The sequence below is a fragment of the Carlito syrichta genome, unplaced genomic scaffold (assembly GCF_000164805.1).
Source record: "Carlito syrichta isolate Samal-C Ts95f unplaced genomic scaffold, Tarsius_syrichta-2.0.1 Scaffold315800, whole genome shotgun sequence".
In the NCBI taxonomy this organism is placed as follows: domain Eukaryota; kingdom Metazoa; phylum Chordata; class Mammalia; order Primates; family Tarsiidae; genus Carlito; species Carlito syrichta.
In genome coordinates, this window is record NW_007259896.1 from 261608 (window position 1) to 278938 (window position 17331).

The 17331-nt window shown below is 36.1% G+C and overlaps 1 protein-coding gene across 1 annotated transcript in view; it reads right to left on the reverse strand.

Moving 5' to 3' along the window:
- Positions 1-246: 246 nt before the first annotated feature.
- Positions 247-17331, reverse strand: part of LOC103275850 (paraspeckle component 1) — a 78489-nt gene continuing 61404 nt past the window's right edge. Inside the window, exons 8-10 of the mRNA XM_021706564.1 lie at positions 6788-6845; positions 3306-3475; positions 247-1098 (exon numbers count right to left, since the gene is read on the reverse strand). Coding sequence (XP_021562239.1) covers positions 913-1098; positions 3306-3475; positions 6788-6845 — 414 coding nt within the window. The 3' untranslated portion in view covers positions 247-912. The remainder of the gene's footprint in view (positions 1099-3305; positions 3476-6787; positions 6846-17331) is intronic.

Sequence of the window (17331 nt, forward strand, 5' to 3'; positions counted from 1 at the left end):
GCAGAGTCAAGCTATCCTTCAATCCTTCTAGAAACCTACATTCTCAAAAAATGTCTAACTCACTGAGTCACACAAGAAATCCTCACTGAACAGCCAACCCAACAGTATTGACTTTTAAAGAAAATTTAACACTAACTGTACAATGAGCATTGGATAATATTTAGATATTGACACCAAATAGATTATGGCAGATAATATTAAAACTAGACATTATGTTAAAAGCAAAAGAGATTTGCCTTCAAACAGTTTTTTAAGATTCAAAAGATTTATTTGGAAAAATCAGCACAGGACAAAGATATCCTTAATAATCCGGCTCAGAGTATGTGAATATTCAGAATCTATCAAATGTAGGCGGCAATTCAGATTTCACAGAACATCAATGGTTTATACAAATTGAATGCCCTCACCCACCCACCCCCAAATATACTACTCTATCTACCCCTTATTGACATCACCTTTCACTATGCTTCTATCTTCAGGGCTATTCGCACAAACTAAAATGCAAAATCATTTTCATATTTAAATGACTAGGATTAGTTAAAGCAACGAAAGCATTACTGTTACAGCCATGTTTAATAACCGTAAGAGAATACTAATAACATTTTAAAATTATCCAAAATGATTTCTTTATTGAGATTAAGTAAACTACATAGATTTCACAGTACTATGAAATACTCATATTTAGCGAAAGTCACAGACACATTTTAACATTCAAAATGATGAGCATCATCACCATTCTAATCTACAAAGCCTATGAATAAAGAAAAATACAAAACCTCAAGTTTTACCAAAAAAAAGTGTTTAAGTCTACATACATTAACAGTAAAACCATTTCTTCCAGGTAACAAGTAAAAGTATAAAGGCATACCACTTAGTTTATTTTTTTCTGAATAGCCAGGAATGAGAGAATGTTTAATATCTACGACGCTTATTAGGGCCTTCAAAGTTGCCCCCTTGACTTCCTCTACCAAAGCCACCAGGACCACTACTGACAGGACCTACACCACTCATGGGTGCTTGAGGGGTTTCAGAACCTGCTCTGCTCCCCATGGGTGAGCCCATCTGAGATGGCGGTCCTTGAGGAAATCTATCATTGTGCTATGATACCACATGAGAAATATGAAGTCCATTTGGAACACGCCAAATATAAGTGACAAGAAAAATTGGCAAAATCCCAAGTGGTGGAGTCATGAAGTTCAGCAGAAAGTCCAGCAGAATCAGGATCACACATAGAAGGAAGAAAGGAGCAATTTAATTAGTTACTATGTTTTTAAAAAAGAAATAAAGCAACTGAAGATTTACATACTGCTAATGCTATGCCCCAATTTCATGAAGCAGAACTGACTGTATGACTTAAGCAACTGCTATCTTAAGCCTAATCAGTATTATAATACTACTGATTCTTTTTTTAAAAAGCTTATATTGCATAAAACTGTGATTTTTTAAGAAAAATATTTTTTTACAGGTAAACATTCTAAAAAGTTTAACATCACTGCTTGAAGACAGAAAGTGCTAATACAAATACGCAAAGAATTACGATTTCAATATAAAAATGTCTAAGGTACTTTTCTTGAAAGACTATTACTGAGAAAACAGATTTAGTTTTAAAAATTAATTTAATTATATGTATTAATAGCACAATGAAACAACTGAATCAAATATTTTTTAAAAACTTCACAATACACATTTATCTCAATGGCTGAAAAGACCTCCCTAAAGCACAGCAGTAAAATGTTAGGGCAAAAAAAAGACCAAGAGTGATATCTCAGTAAGGTTCAAACTTCAGGTAGAGGGTAAAAAATGGGACAGCTGATGTTATTTTATTCTACGTTACTATGGGCGATTATATGCTACATAAAAATTTAACCAAAGGAGTGTAAACTTTTACTACATTTTCGGACATCTTACTACAAAATGAAGCTTCTACAGAAGGAAACAAATGCACTAAGTGCATCATGAGCCATCTCTTCCTAGTAGATGTGCACTGCCTCTATCTCCCTGCACAACCTATCATTTAAAAAAATCCAACTGAAAAATATCCAATTTTTCAAAATTCTTACAAGACTGCATTTGAAGCAAATAAATAAAAAACTGATAAGCACTGCATTCATCAACTCTAAGACACATCATACACTTCTTTTTTTTTTTTTTTTGAGTTGGAGTCTCACGCTGTTGCCCAGACTAGAGTGCAGTGGCCGCTCCCAGACACCACAGCCTCGACCTGCTGGGCTCCAGCGATCCTTCCGCCTTAGCCTTCCGAGTAGCCGGAATTACAGGCATGCGCTACCACGCCCGGCTGATTTTTTGATTTATTGTAGAGATGAGGTCTCGCTGCCCAGGCGGGTCACGAACATACATTTCTTTTAACGTCTCTGATCAGAGGATTCACAGCTCATGGCATGTCTGAGTTTAACTGGCAGTGCTGTGTCTTTCTGAGCAGCAAAGGTGCCTTAAGATTTGATATGGCAGTGACAAGGCTGAAATGCCTATTCAACATATACAATAAACCAATTTTCCGTTGTAAATGTTATTTAGAACAAGCATTAACAAACACTAAATGAGAAAATGGTTTGCCTGTAAGTCCCCATTTATATAGTGAGGGGCTTTATAAGGGAAATGATAAAACATTTAATTCTTACTACTAGTATTCAAATATAATACAAATTACAGCTGAGATACCATGTTTTTTATATCTAACCCACACAAAGATATCTTCACACTCTCAGATCAAGACAAAAAGTTGTCTACTTTAAATTTAATAACAAACGTAATTAATAGTTCTGTGAAAAGAATGCAGCAATGTAGGTTTAGAATACACAAAAAAACTTTACTATTATTTTACAGATAATAGATAAAATAAATTATTTGAAATAAATCATTAAAGGTGATTATTTTTATCACAAATATTTATTAAAAACTGTGTTTTCACACATATTGGAATTTTGTCCCTACCAAAGGTAAGGAGTCCATACAGGAAAAGAACACAATCATAAAATACTTGACCACTGCATTGAATGCTGGTAAAAGGTAGCTACAAAGTAAAAGCACTGAAAACAACTGTAATTAGCATATGTATTTCCTATATACTGAGATACCATAGCATGCCACAGATGGCAGTCCTAATTTCTTGAGCTACTTAGAAATTATCATTCATAAATCAACATACAACTTCACAAATTTTTTTATTCATTTAATGTTGCTCTCTACTGCTGAAACAAATGATGCCAAATTATACTAAGTGTGAAGTTATCCTGGGGGCAGAAGTGGGTCTTAATATGATCAAAATAACGTGGATGATACATTACCACTGCTCCATTATCTGGCATCATTGGAGTTCCCATATTTGCAGCTCCTTCTGGTCCCATGGCAGGACCAGGACCCATTGGTGGGCCAGGAATAGTTCCTCTGTTGTTCATATTCATACCCATCATTGGAGGAGGACCTTGGTTACCAGCAGGTGCTGGGCTAAACGCATCTATGTAAAACAATCTATACTTAGAGCTGTCCTATCTTAGTTTAGCAAACAATAAAATCTTAGCAATACTTATGCAATCTATATAGCAAGACCATTATCAAAATAATTCTCCTTCCTTCAGAATGGGGCAGTCATTATCTACTCTGCAATAGAACATTACCTGCACTGTAGAATTTTCGTCCCCAAAACAAAATGTACATAAAATAAGTAAGGCAACTTTCAATTATACAAGGACATTTGAGACTGTAGGTTGAAGGTTTTAAAACTTCCCTATTGTTTGCTATAATCTGCTTTTAAACCAAATAATCCCTAACAATGATGATTATACTTTACAGTTTAAATGAATAAGCACTTACAAAACCATTTAAAAGTCATGGCTAAAAATATTAGCATGTAAATTATATTAAGTTGTGAGAGGATAAACTATTTCCTGCAAAATATGTGAAGATCACTGCAACTACCCTCAACTTTTATATAGTTACTGAATACCTCACAAAATTCTAGGAAGTAGCCTTTAAACTTAATATTGACAAATGCAATCTACACACCCTGCAAAAAAGATGATTCACCATAACAAAACTTTAAAAACAACTCCAACCAAATCCTGATAAAATATATTGGCATGGCTATCTTTCTGACATGCTGAAATTCTGGCATTGGGACAATTAGACATACTTCAAATTTTCTGATGAAAAAGATATACACCTATCTTATATTAGCTGCAATCGTGTTTGAGCTATAACACTTACATATATGAGATCTCAAAGGCAACATTTTAAGATGCTTTGTTTTTCCCTCCTAGAGGCTCAGACTTGCTTACCATTAAAAATTCATAAGAAAGACTGAACAAAACAGGGTTTTCTTCAAGTATTTGACTATGTAAGTAAATTTTCTAACAGTAAGAATCCAATTTCTCAAATATACATTACAAAAGGACTTTTAATTCAAGCCACAACTTGGCCTACTAGTTAAGGCAGCTGAACTCTCTATGGCTGAGTCCACAGAGCAACAGAGAGGAAGAAGGTTCACTCCTTGCCAATTCTTGGCTTTTCAAATCCAATCTCCAGGAACCTAGCAACTTCATAGGAAAGGAATTATTTCTTTAATCCCAAATGCTACTGCTGATAAATAATCTACACTTATCTAAAAATATTTCTTCTACTTCCTCAGAATAACTATAAATAGCCATTTTAAATAAATTTCCACAACCTAGAAATAAAAGGTAGAAAATAGTATCTAGAAAATGTCTTACCTCAATTCCCCCCACAAATCCAAATTAAGTTGTTTTTCCCCCTCTGTCTTTAGAAGAATACAACTGTTACACTGATGACTTTTAAATATAGCTATACAACTATGAATATAAAAAAAATAAAAATAGTATTTCCAACTATCAGCACTCAACTTAGAGTCTATTGTTTTTAAGAACTTACATCTTCCACCAAAAGCTATAAAATAGTCTTAAAGATATAAGAAATGTCAGCATTATCTGGTTACTTTAAAAGCAGTTTTCTAATCTGTTTTACTAGGTATACACACTAGTAAAACACCTGAAAATGTACAGCCACAAAGTAACTTGGTGGCATATGACAGGTTTATAGATTCAAAAACACAGCTGATGACAATCATTAGTAATTCTAGAAAACCATTATGACAAAGTCTCACATTGAACAAAGACTGAAGAACAAAAATTTAAACAGACTGGACTTTAGGAGAGTAAGTCCTAAAATATAAGTAGGATTCTCTAGTGAATATGACGTAATGAAAATTGTAAACTCTTTTTATTTCCTAACTAAATAAGGAATCTAAAGGCATGTTCTCATATTTCTTCTGCTAAAGGTGCTGTAATCAAGCAACCAATTTTTTCGGGATCTCTCTGCACCATCAGAAATGGTTGTACATTCTATGCCATTTTACCAGATTGGTTCTTTAATTATAAAAGCTTTTAAAATTACCTATAATCCACAATAACCTCTTACAATCCTTAAAAATACATGGATTATCTCAAACACCATCACAGAGTTTACTCTAAAAAAGACAAATACTGCTATCACTAGTACATAATTATATACTCAACTTTGTTTCATAATTTAGAACTTAATATACTCTTGGTTCACTAATTATTTCATGTATTCATTGAACTAACTTCATGAAGTTCTCTGAGGGCAAGTGTCATATTTCACACGTCCTTTGTATATATATACCAAAGATACTAAGTAATTACTTGTTGGTAGAAAAGTGATGAAGTGGCAGCAATAAATGATTCTAGGTTATCTTATTAGAAGCGGCAAAGAACTAACATCGGAGGTTTAAAGCAAAAAGCTGATCATGGAAAATGCTTATTCTACACATCTCATTTTAAGTTTCATTTAAGTTAAGTTTCAAAGCACATACTACATTTGTAAGTAGGTATGCATGTTATGTATACTGGATGATAAGGTATGCCATCTTTAGAACATGTACAGTTAAGTTACATAAAAGTTTTAATTTCATGACAGCTTTTGTGAGACAATTTAACTTAAAATGAATGTATAAAACTGAATTCATTATCCAATTTTAAAGTGTATGACATTTAATATCTCAAATTTGGGAAGGTCTCTGATACTCCACATTTATTTTTCCCTCCAGTTACATATTAGTACTACTTCCCTGAAAACTGGCTGCACAAGTCAATCAATATTAAAGTTACTAATGTAGGTACTTTCCTAAAAACTTTACATCAGCTCTAAAGATGTGTTAGCAAGACATATCTAATTTCCTTGAAAAGTCATAGAGGCCTCCAAATAGTGCAGCACTATGTACATGACTGTAGTTAAGTAAAAGAAGTTCAATATTCAGTGATTAAAAATAGATCCAAAGTCACACAAAAAGCTAGTTCGAACTAGAAATTTATAAAATGTTCTATGAAAGTTTATAAATACAACTCAGAAGCTATCAACTTCCAAAGTTAAAAAAAAAAAGCCAAACTGAAGGCATGAAATCTGATTTTAAAAGTACAAAGACAGAGTTGAATTACACCACACAGTGACCAGTTTTAGGTTGCATGAGAAAGCATAACACTCTTTTCTTTTAGCCTTCACAAAAGCCTATGAAAGCATAACACTCTTTTAGCCTTCACAAAAATTTTCTTCCTAAGCATGTATTTTTAATATAATTTTATTTTTTCTCAATTTAATAAATTTAAGAGTTTTCACCTTTGCAAGTGCTGATTCCATGTTTTCCTTTCTTACCAGTTACGTAGATACCACAAACAACATAAGCAGTTCCCCCCAAATTGCAAGTAAGTGACAGAAGCCTTCTGCTTCCAATCCCTACCTCCCATGTTTATTGCTCCACGGGGACCCATATCACCCATTCTCATTTCCTGTTCTCTCTGTAAGTAAACATAGTTGTCACAGTCAACCTATCGATCTTAAGACTTTACATTCCCCATCTAAAATCAAAAAGAAAAGAGTGAATTGGGACATCACTTTCCATTAAAAAAGTTGAAATTTTCCAACATTATTTACTTAATAAGAACACTGAAAAGAAATTTCAGTCTCCAATGCTTAATATATGAGCGCTTAGAGAATTCAGTTTGTATTGTAAGATTAGATTACCAATGATATCAGATTACATAAAATTTACTCTAGACTATTTAAAATTTTTTATTCAAAGAGACCAAAGACATGTGCCTAGATTTCAAGTAAAGAAAAATTTAATAATAATAACCACCAAAATGTAGTAAAAATAGTAATCCTCCTAGGTCAGTGAAGTCTTTAAACAAAAATGACTGTTATCCTTTATGTTGAAAGGTACTGAAACACAAAATGCAAACAGCCTTAGGGCACTAAGTTAAGAATAGTTACAATTTTCACTGCATAAATATTAAAACTCATTTTTGCATTTTTAATTACTCAAGAATTCTTCCATCTGAGGCGTACAGATAGCCTGTACACGCAATTATTAGCAGTTCAACATACACTGCTTTCATTAAACTGAGCAACGATTTTACTTGAAAATCTGAATGAAAGTCTTACACAATGGGAAAGTTCTAGAACAATACATTCTTGAGGTTATATCATATACAAATGATCGAAAAGTTTAAAATTTCATTACAAAAACTGCTTCCTAAAAACTCTTGACTTACCAATAATCGTTACATAGAATTAACTTAAATGAAATCTCTATTACTCAAGATAACATGAAGATCACAATTTCCACTTTGGTTTGATAACTGCTTCCAGTATCAGTGTGTTAAATGCAGCAATCATGAAAAATATTTCATTATGAGAAAAAAAATCAACAATGCTTCAAGAAAACATAATTATTTGACTTTTAAAAAGCAATCTTATTAAAATCTAAATATTTACCTAAAATTCCATTTTATAATATAAAATACTGGTGGAAAGTACCTATAAAGCTGGAAATAAAAGAAATAAAAGTCTATGATGAAAGTATAAATGCCATGAAGCAGCAAATGGCTCCCAAAACAACTGACCATGACCTGAATGGAGATGTCCAAAGGCAAGGTACAATGACTACAGCTAAGTCCAACAAAAACACTATCATAAAGAGACAAGTCGTTTTCTCACATTATTTAGAACAATTAAATGCCAAATCTTTCTAAAAGCTATTTTATTAACATTCCTAAATATAAATTTCTCTTCTAAAACTTTTGATCATTGCTGAATGCTATTATTATCCTGCAAAAATAGACTACAAGATAAAACTGGGAACTGGTCAAGCATTAAAAGAAACAATTTTAAAGAAAACCTATCACTACAGTCTATAAAACCAAACCAAACTGCCATTACCTGTTACTACGAACTCAGAAACTACTACAGATTCTCTGAACATATTGATAATGTTGAGATTATTTCAACACACTAAAAAATCCCCTAAGTATAGCTATAGCATCAACAGGATCCAGACAAGCATCCATAAGTAGTAGCAGACACCTGTTGCTGAGAAGGTGGTTGCACTCCGGTACTGTGGAGTAGAATATGCAGACTTCACAATCACGACTTTTTGGGAACACAAATCTGTATTTTTACTTCTGAATTTGCCTTGAGTATGAAAGATTAGGAATGCAACATCTAACCACTAACACCGGGCAGCTAGCACAGTCTTGTGGTTTGAGATGTCAGTTTTCAAAGACCCCTTCTACACCTTAAGGAGAGGTGCCCAACTCACTGGCAGGGAAAAGGAGCACGAATATCCTTTGTTACCATCTCTTCATTTGTTTGGTTTAACATATCACTTTCTGGAATAATACTGTTTAGCTCAATTATTCACAAAGTACTTTATTATTACTAAATGTTTTTATCATTAAGCAACATATTATTGTACTGAAGATATTTATGATTTTAGCTCAATGATTCAACAGTGGCCATTAGCGTTCCCCTTCTGGTGCTATATAAGTCAGTTCAAGTGCTAAAATACTTTTTTAAAAAATGAGATAATCAAAATATATTAGAACATTCTGTGCTAATATACCATATTACTACATTAAAATACCAACACATGCCGTACATTACAGCATTCTTCACTGACTATAAATACACTTGTATTTCTTAATGTTGACATTATCTTAAAGATGATTACTGAAAACCGTTTTACAAAACTTTATTCCTGAGTTTAAGAAAAAGAGATTTAAAAAAAAGAAAAAGAGATAGTATAATTTGACAACAGAATATTTTATAACTATTTTATAGAAGGAGCAAAAGTAGTTTTCAGCTTCCTAGTCATGTCTTCAGATTGCTACTTTCTAGAAATCCACTGCTACATACTTCTAGAAAAATGCAAAAGAGTTAGAGAGTGTATTAATTAAGGTGATTTTGTAAACTGAAATTGAGACAGTATTTATATCACTTAAACTTGTCAAATACCAACAAGGACAATCACTTGAAGAAGTTCACCACAACAGTGGAATGCAAGGCTCAAATCTCCCCTGTAAATTACATTTAATACGTTTCAGATTAGAACTAGTACATAATAACAGTGATATTTTTGCACATTTAAATGAGGTTTTATTACTGTACCAAAAATTAGGAGTGGTGGTTTAAGCTGAAACAACTTGTTTGTACCCAACACCTCAAAAGTCTGCAGTGCAATAAAATAAAATTCTGATTAAACCTCAGTTTTAAATTACTGATTAAACACTATAAGCAAATCTACTATTAACACATTTTAGAGATAATAAAACTGAGACACAACTGCTAAATAAGTTAGTCAAGGTCACACAGATAATAAGTGGTTGAGTTAGCCTATACAATTCTCCTACAATGGCATTCGTACAATTTTGACCTTCACAAGGTTCCTTCATTCTTCAAGAATTCCAAGACTTGAAACTTAAAACAAAACACAGGATTTTTAACTTATAGTGTTTATAGGACCGTGTGCCTTCCCATGAAACAATTACACACGTGTATTCCTGAAAGCTTGTAATTCAAATGTATTTAACATATGATGAAAAATGGAAGCACACCATGGCAGATTCCCAGAACCGCACAACCACAGACCACTCGATGACGACAGCAGTTCTCAAAGTCCAGTCCACAGAGTGCTAGGAGTCCCCAAGATCTTTTCAGGAAGTGCACAAAGTTAGAACTACTCCCTGTTTCATTAGCACCAAGACATACTCAGGTTTTTCACTATATCAACATTCACTACCTCAGATGGTGCAAATGCAATGGCTGGGAAAAGTTCCAGTGTTTTATGACAAACCAAGGAACTGGCCCCCAATCTTTACTGATAATCATTATATTTGCAATGTGCATGAAATTAAAGTTTAAAATTTGCAACTGCAAATTGAATACAGAACATTTTTTTCTATAAAAACCTCTATCCTTGGGAAAGTGCCTTTTCTATGTTATACAAAACAAGACTTATGCATAAAGCATGTCAACTGCATTCTGAAGGAGGATTTCTATGTCAAGAAAAAGCTGCGTGCCATATAGCCCACTTTTTTCATGAGGGAAGACTTTTAATTGAGACACCACTATCTAACAAACTATATTAACTTGCCAGACATTTTCTAATGACATCGATATTAAGAAATGGGGTTTCAGTCAGGCACAATGACTCATGCTTACTTGTAATCCCAGCACTTTGGGAGGCCCTGACGGAAGAAATCCCTGCCTACACATTACAGTGAGACTGCGCCTCTATAAGAGAATCAATAAAATAGCCAAGCATGGTGGAAGCTGTAATCCCAGCTACTCGGGAGGATGAGGCAGAGGACTGCCTGAACCCAAGAGATCAAGGATGCACTGAGCCATGTTCTGCCACTGTACTCCAACCAGGGCAATAGAGGGAGACCATGACTCAAAAAAAAGAAAGGTGGTTTGTCTTTAATTTGGTAAAATATATTAACATTTTGATAATTTTCCTAGGTTAATGGATCAATATTTCTCTCCTGATTAGTATGTTACAAAACCATGCATGGGAGCTAGGCATGATGGCTCATGCCCATAATTCCAGAACTTTGGGAAGTCAAAGTGGGAGGATCACAAGAGTCTTGGAATTCGAGACCAGCCTGGGCAATACAGTAAACCTTGTCTCTACAAAAAAATTTAAAAATTAACGGGGCATGGTGACACGCACCTGTAGTTCCAGCTACTCCAGAGACTGAGGTGGCTGAGGCCAGGAGGTCAAGGCTGCAATGAGCTGTAACTGTGCCACTGCACTCCATCCTGGGCAACACAGTGCGACCCAACTCAATCAATAAGCCATAGGCAAAAAAATCAATTCAAAATGCTGAATAGACCAATGAATTTTAATGCCAAAGAGTACTTTTAAGGTGCTGCAGCTTAAGTTGTATTATCAAAACTATCTGCCATTATCTGCCAAGGTTATTAATATACTCCTCCCATTATCACTTATCCATGTAAAGGCAGGTTTTCTTTCTTTTTTGTGGAGACAGTGTATCATTTTGCTGCCCAAGCTTGAGTGTGAAGGCACAATCACAGCTCACTGGAACCTCAAAATCTAGGACTCCAATGAGCTTCCCACCTCAGTCTCCCAAGATGTTGGAATTACAAGCATATGTCACCATCCCTGGCTAATTTTTTTTTTAATTTTCTGTAGAGACAGTGTCTCACTGTTGTGAGGCTAGCATCAAACTCCTGGCCTCAGCCTCCCAACAAGCTGAGAATACAGACATGAGCCTCCATATCAGGAAAAAGCAAGTTCTGTTCATGTATTTTAATCAAACACACTTTTTGCAATGGATGGAATGCAAGAGTAAATATGGAAAGCCAGCCATTATCTATAGAGCAGAACATTACAAAACTTAAAACAGTACCGTTCTTCCCAATACCTTGCAGTTGAACATTAAAGACACTGACAAAAGGGTAAGGTCACAATTCTGTGCTCTGTAACACAATTTCCCAATTTCTAACATGGTAAATATCAATCTGACCTAAGAAAAAGCACTTTACAGTCCTTAAAAATTTTAGATATAGTAAAAGGATCTGGAAGCCAAAAAGGTTGAGGACCACTGTTTTTAAAGTTCCAGTCAGTATTCTTTCCTGAAAATATAAAATATCACAAAGCTGTACGAATGTAAATTGACTTAACCAGTATTTCTCAAGTGTGAAAAACATGCCACTATTGGCACATGACATTGTTTTATATAGAACATAAATATGCTGCTCTTCAATATTTAGAACTCACAGTATCAAGATATAGAGTGAGCATCCCTAGTCCAAAAATCCCAAATCCAAAACTTTCTGAGCACTGACATGACGACACCCCAAGTGGAAAAGTCCACATTTGACCTCATGTGATGGGTCAAAGTAAAAATGTTTCACAAGCAAAATTATTTAAAATGCTATATAAAATTACTTTTAGTTATGTACATGGTATACATGAAAAATGAATAAATGCTGTTTTTAGGCACAGGTCCCATCTCCAAGAGACCTTTTGTATATGCAAATGTTTTGTATATGCAAAATCCAACAACAACAACAAAAAACACAATCAGATATACTTCCAGTCCAAAGCATTTTGGATAAGGGATATTCAACCAGTGTTTTTTAAGGTAGCCTAATTTAAAGGAATTTTGCAGCACATAGGTAAGGCAAAATAAAGTGTAGTGTGATTATCTAAACCTGAGGACACACTGAGCTAATAAAAGCAGCCATAACTGCTGGGGTGCGGTGACTCAGGCCTGTCATGACAGCACTTTGCGAGGCGGAGACGAGAGGAATGCCTGAGCCCAGGGGTTCAAGACCAGCCTGGGTAACTGGCAAATCTCTACAATAAATCAAACATTTTAGGAAGTAGTGGCGGACGTCTGTGGTTCCAGCTACTTTGGCGGAAGGCTGAGATGGAAGGATCGCCTGAGCCCAGCAGTGGCCATGAGCATGCCCCTGCACTCCAGCCTGGGTGACAGACAGAGTGAGACTTCAACTCAAAGGGAAACAAAACCCAGTTATAACAATCTCAATTAGAACATTTTACTATCAATAATAAGATGCACTCTTCTAATATGCTGATAAATCCAAATTCTTATTTGAATGAACATAGTCTTAACATGTCTTAACAGCCATAATCAAAATACTTCTGAAAAGAAGTCTCTAAAAAATGTGTAGGAATCACCATGCACCATTTAGATTCCATGTCTCAAAAAAGAAAGCGCCAAAAATAACAATATAAAACATTTAAATCCACTAAAAACTGTAATTCTCACACATAAGTGGACCCTGAAAAACTATAATACTAAAGGAAAGGGATGGGCAATAGTGGGAAACTGTGGGGAGGGGGGGTGGAATTGGCAGGTTGAGGGAAACTGCAAGGGGAGGGAGGGCACACCTCATCAAAAAAGGTCCTTGCATAATTAGCATTTGTATCCCTATCCCTCAATTGTACCCCCCATCTTCATAATAAAAAACAAGTTTTAAAATAAAAATAAAAGTAAAAACTGTATAATTCTAGAGAAAAGTATAGTAAGTTCTGGCAAGTTAAGCACTAGTATTCAGTCTTTGTATCATTAAATATACCTATAAATTTCCTTACTATCACAATGGGGATTTAAAAAAATAAAAATTTTTAAAACCAAAAAAAACCAAATTACATACTGCCCTTGAAAATACTTTAAAATTAGCAAACTACATTTTATTACCTTTTCCCCAAGTAGAGAAGTTTACATAAAAGAACCGTAAAGTTATTAACTAGTCACACTTTCATGAGAAAGATTAAATAAAAACTGTTAACATCCAGAATATTAACTAACAAACCCAAAATATTTGGATATAAAGAAAGGAACAGACTGGAACAGTGGACCATGCCTATAAACCCAGCAATTTGGGAGGCCGAGGTGAGAGAATTGTCTGAGTTCTGGGATTCGAGACCAGCCTGGGCAACTTGGCGAGACCTCATCTCTACAATAAATCAAAAAATTAGCCAGGCATGGTGGTGCATGCCTGAAATTCCAGCTACTTGGAACGCTGAGGCAGAAGGATCGCCTGAGCCCAGCAGGTCGAGGCTGCGATGGCCATGAGAGTGCCACAGCCCTCCAGCCTGGGTGACAGAGTAAGATCCAACTCAAAAAAAAAGAAAAAAAGAATGGAGCAATACACAACTACACAAATTTTTAAAAAACAAGTATTTTTAAAACTAGAGATAAGGCCTTTTGCCAACAAAGTATCCACTCATGAAAAAAGTCTCAGCATATAGAAGGGCACATACCAGCAAATTATTCTTTTAAAATAAAAGTAGGCCAGGCGCGGTGGCTCACACCTATAATCCCAGCACTTTGGGAGGCTGAGGTGAGAGGACTGCCAGAGCCCACAGGTTCAAGATCAGCCTGGGCAAACTGGCGAGACCTCATCTCTACAATAAATCAAAAAATTAGCCAAATGTGGTGGCACACACCTGTAGTTCAGCTACTTGTAAGGTTGAGACAGAAGGATCGTCTGAGTTCAGCAGGTCGAGGCTGCAGTGGCCAAAAGCGTGCCACTGCACGTCAGCCTGGGCAACAGAGAGCGATGCCAACTCACAGATAATAATAATAAAATAAAAGTAAACAGACTGGACACAGTGGCTCACACCTCTAATCCCAGCACTCTGGGGAACCTGAGGCAAAACGAATGCCTGAGCCCAGGAGTTCAAGACCGGCCTAGGCAACATAGTGAGACACTGTCTCTATAAAAAATTTTAAAAAGTAAATAAAGGTTGGGCACAGTGGCTCACGCCTATAACCTTAGCACTTTGAGAGGCTGAGGTGAGAGGATTCCTGAGCCCGTGGGTTCGAGACTGGCCTGGGCAAACGAGGCTAGACCCCATCTCTACAACAAGTCAAATATTAGCCGGGCATGGTAGCACACGCCTATAGTTCCAGCTACCTGGAAGGCTGAGGCAGAAGGATTGCCATAGCCCAGTAGGTCGAGGCTGCAGTGGCCGTGAGCCTTACCACTGCACTTCAGCCTGGGAAACAGAGTCCAACTCAAAAAAAAAAAAAGAAGTAAATAAAATGTTTAAACTAAAAAGCAAAAAAAAGACACTTTCTCATTAATATAACTCAAATAACAGCATGTAAATGTTCCAATCTAACCAATAGAGAAAGCTTGAAAAATGTAACTGTTTTTGTTTTCTTTCTCTAACTTGTTTTTTTTTACTCAGAATCTCTCTCTGTCACCAGGCTGGAGTCCAGTGGTATGATCATGGCTCACCACAGCCTCAACCTCCTGTGTTCAGGCAATCCTTCTATCTCAGTCTCTAGGGTGGCTGGGACTACACGAACGTGCCAACAAGCCTAAGATTTTGGAGAGGGGGGGAGGTAGGGACTAGGTCTCACTATGTTGTCCAGGTTGGTCTTGAACCCCTAGGTTCAAATAATCCAACTGCCTCAGCCTCCCAAAGTGATGGGATTACAGATTTGAGCTCTCAGCCAGAAAACTGAACATTTTAAAATCAGGCAGTTAAAAAGACAATGATTTGTAAAACATACTACTCATTGTTAGATAAGGACAGGAAAAAGTTTTAAAAACGTAAGACTATCTTTAAATATAAATATTTTCACCCATGAACTGTTAAAATGAAACTTTATATCATATTTCATTAGAAAACTACAAATTAAAATGAGATAGAGGCAACCCCCTTGGGTCCCCTGCCACTGTGGGAGCTTTTCTGTCCTATTAATAAATCCTGCTAAAGAAAATACTGAATAAAAATAAAATGAGATAGCACTACATACATATTAGAGAGGCCATAACCTAAAACACTGACAAGTGCTGGCAATGATGTGGAACAAGAAGAACTTTTTTTATTCATTGCTGATAGAAATGCAAACTGGTACAGCCATTTTTGAAGACAGTTTGTCAGTTTCTTATAAAACTGAACAACTCTTAACAGCTGGTACAGCAATATTGCTCCTTATTACCCAAAAGAACTAAAAACTTATGTTCACATAAAAACCTGAACATGAATGCTTAACTGGAGTTTTACCTATACGTGCTAAACTGGCAGCAACCACAATGTCCTTCAGTAGGTGGATGGTTCAAGTGTGGTACACCTAAAAAATGGAATATTAATCGGCACTACAACAAAATGAGCTCTCAATCCATGAGAAAAACATGGAGAAATCATAAATGCATATTACTAGGCGAAAGAGGTCAGTCTAAAAGACTACATACTGTATGATCTCAACTACACGACATTCTGGAAATAGTAAAACTACAGTGACTGTAATGGGTCAGTGGTTGCCAGGAGAAGAGGAAGGGTTGAAGTAGCAGCATGCAGAGGATTTTCAAGGGGTAAAAACAACCCTGTCTGACACTACCATGGTAGACATGTCATTACACGTTTGCCAAAATTTTCAGAATGTATGCCAAGAGTGAACTTAAAGGCAATTTGTGGACTTGGGTTTACAAGGATTTGTCAATCTAGGTTCATTGATTGTAGCCAACATATCACTTGAGTTCAAGATTTTGATAGAGGGACAGGATGCACTCATGTTGGGACAAGGAAATCGGAAATCTCTGTATCTTCTGTTCAATCATGCTGTGCACCTAAAATGGTCGTAAAAATTAAAGTCCACTTTTAAAAAATGAAAATTGGGCCAGGCTCAGTGGTTCAGCCTGTAATCCCAGCACTTCGGGAGGCTGAAGTGAGTGGACTGCCTGAGCCCGCAGGTTCAAGACCAGCCCAGGCAACTTGGCAAGACCTCATCTCTACAATAAATCAAAAATTAGCCGGGTGTGGTAGCGCGCACCTTTAATTCCAGCTACTTGGAAGGCTAAGACAAAAGGATCATCTGGGGTGGCTGTGAGTGTGCCACTGCACTCTAGCCTAGGCCACTGAGTGAGACTCCAACTCCAAAAAAAGAAAAGAAAACTGTAAAAATGTTTCCTTTCGAATACTCAATTATATATTTTTTTGTTTTAGAGAGACAGGGTCTCAGCCAGGCGTGGGGGCTCAAGTGTGTAATCCCAACACTTTGAGAGGCCGAGACAAGAGGACTGCCTGAGCTCAGGGGTTCAAGACCAATCTGGGCAAGTTGGTGAGACTTTGTCTCTACAAGAAATCAAAAAATAAGCCAGGTGTGGTGGCACGCACCTGTAGGTCCAGCTACTTGGAAAGCTGAAGTGGAAGTATTGTCTGAGCCCAGCAGATCGAAGACGCAATGGCTATGAGCGTGCCACTGCACTTCAGCCTGGGCAACATAGTAGGACTCTGACTCAACAAAAAAGAAAAAAAAGGAGATGCAGGGCCTCACTATGTTGCCCGGGCTGAAGTGATCCTCCCGCTGTAGCCTCCTGAAGAGGTGGAACTGCTGTCAGGCACTACCATGCCTGGCTAATTACACATTAATTTATACTGTAAAGATTAGTCATTAAACAAAAGTAGCTGTTACTTGTGAAATACCAGCTCAG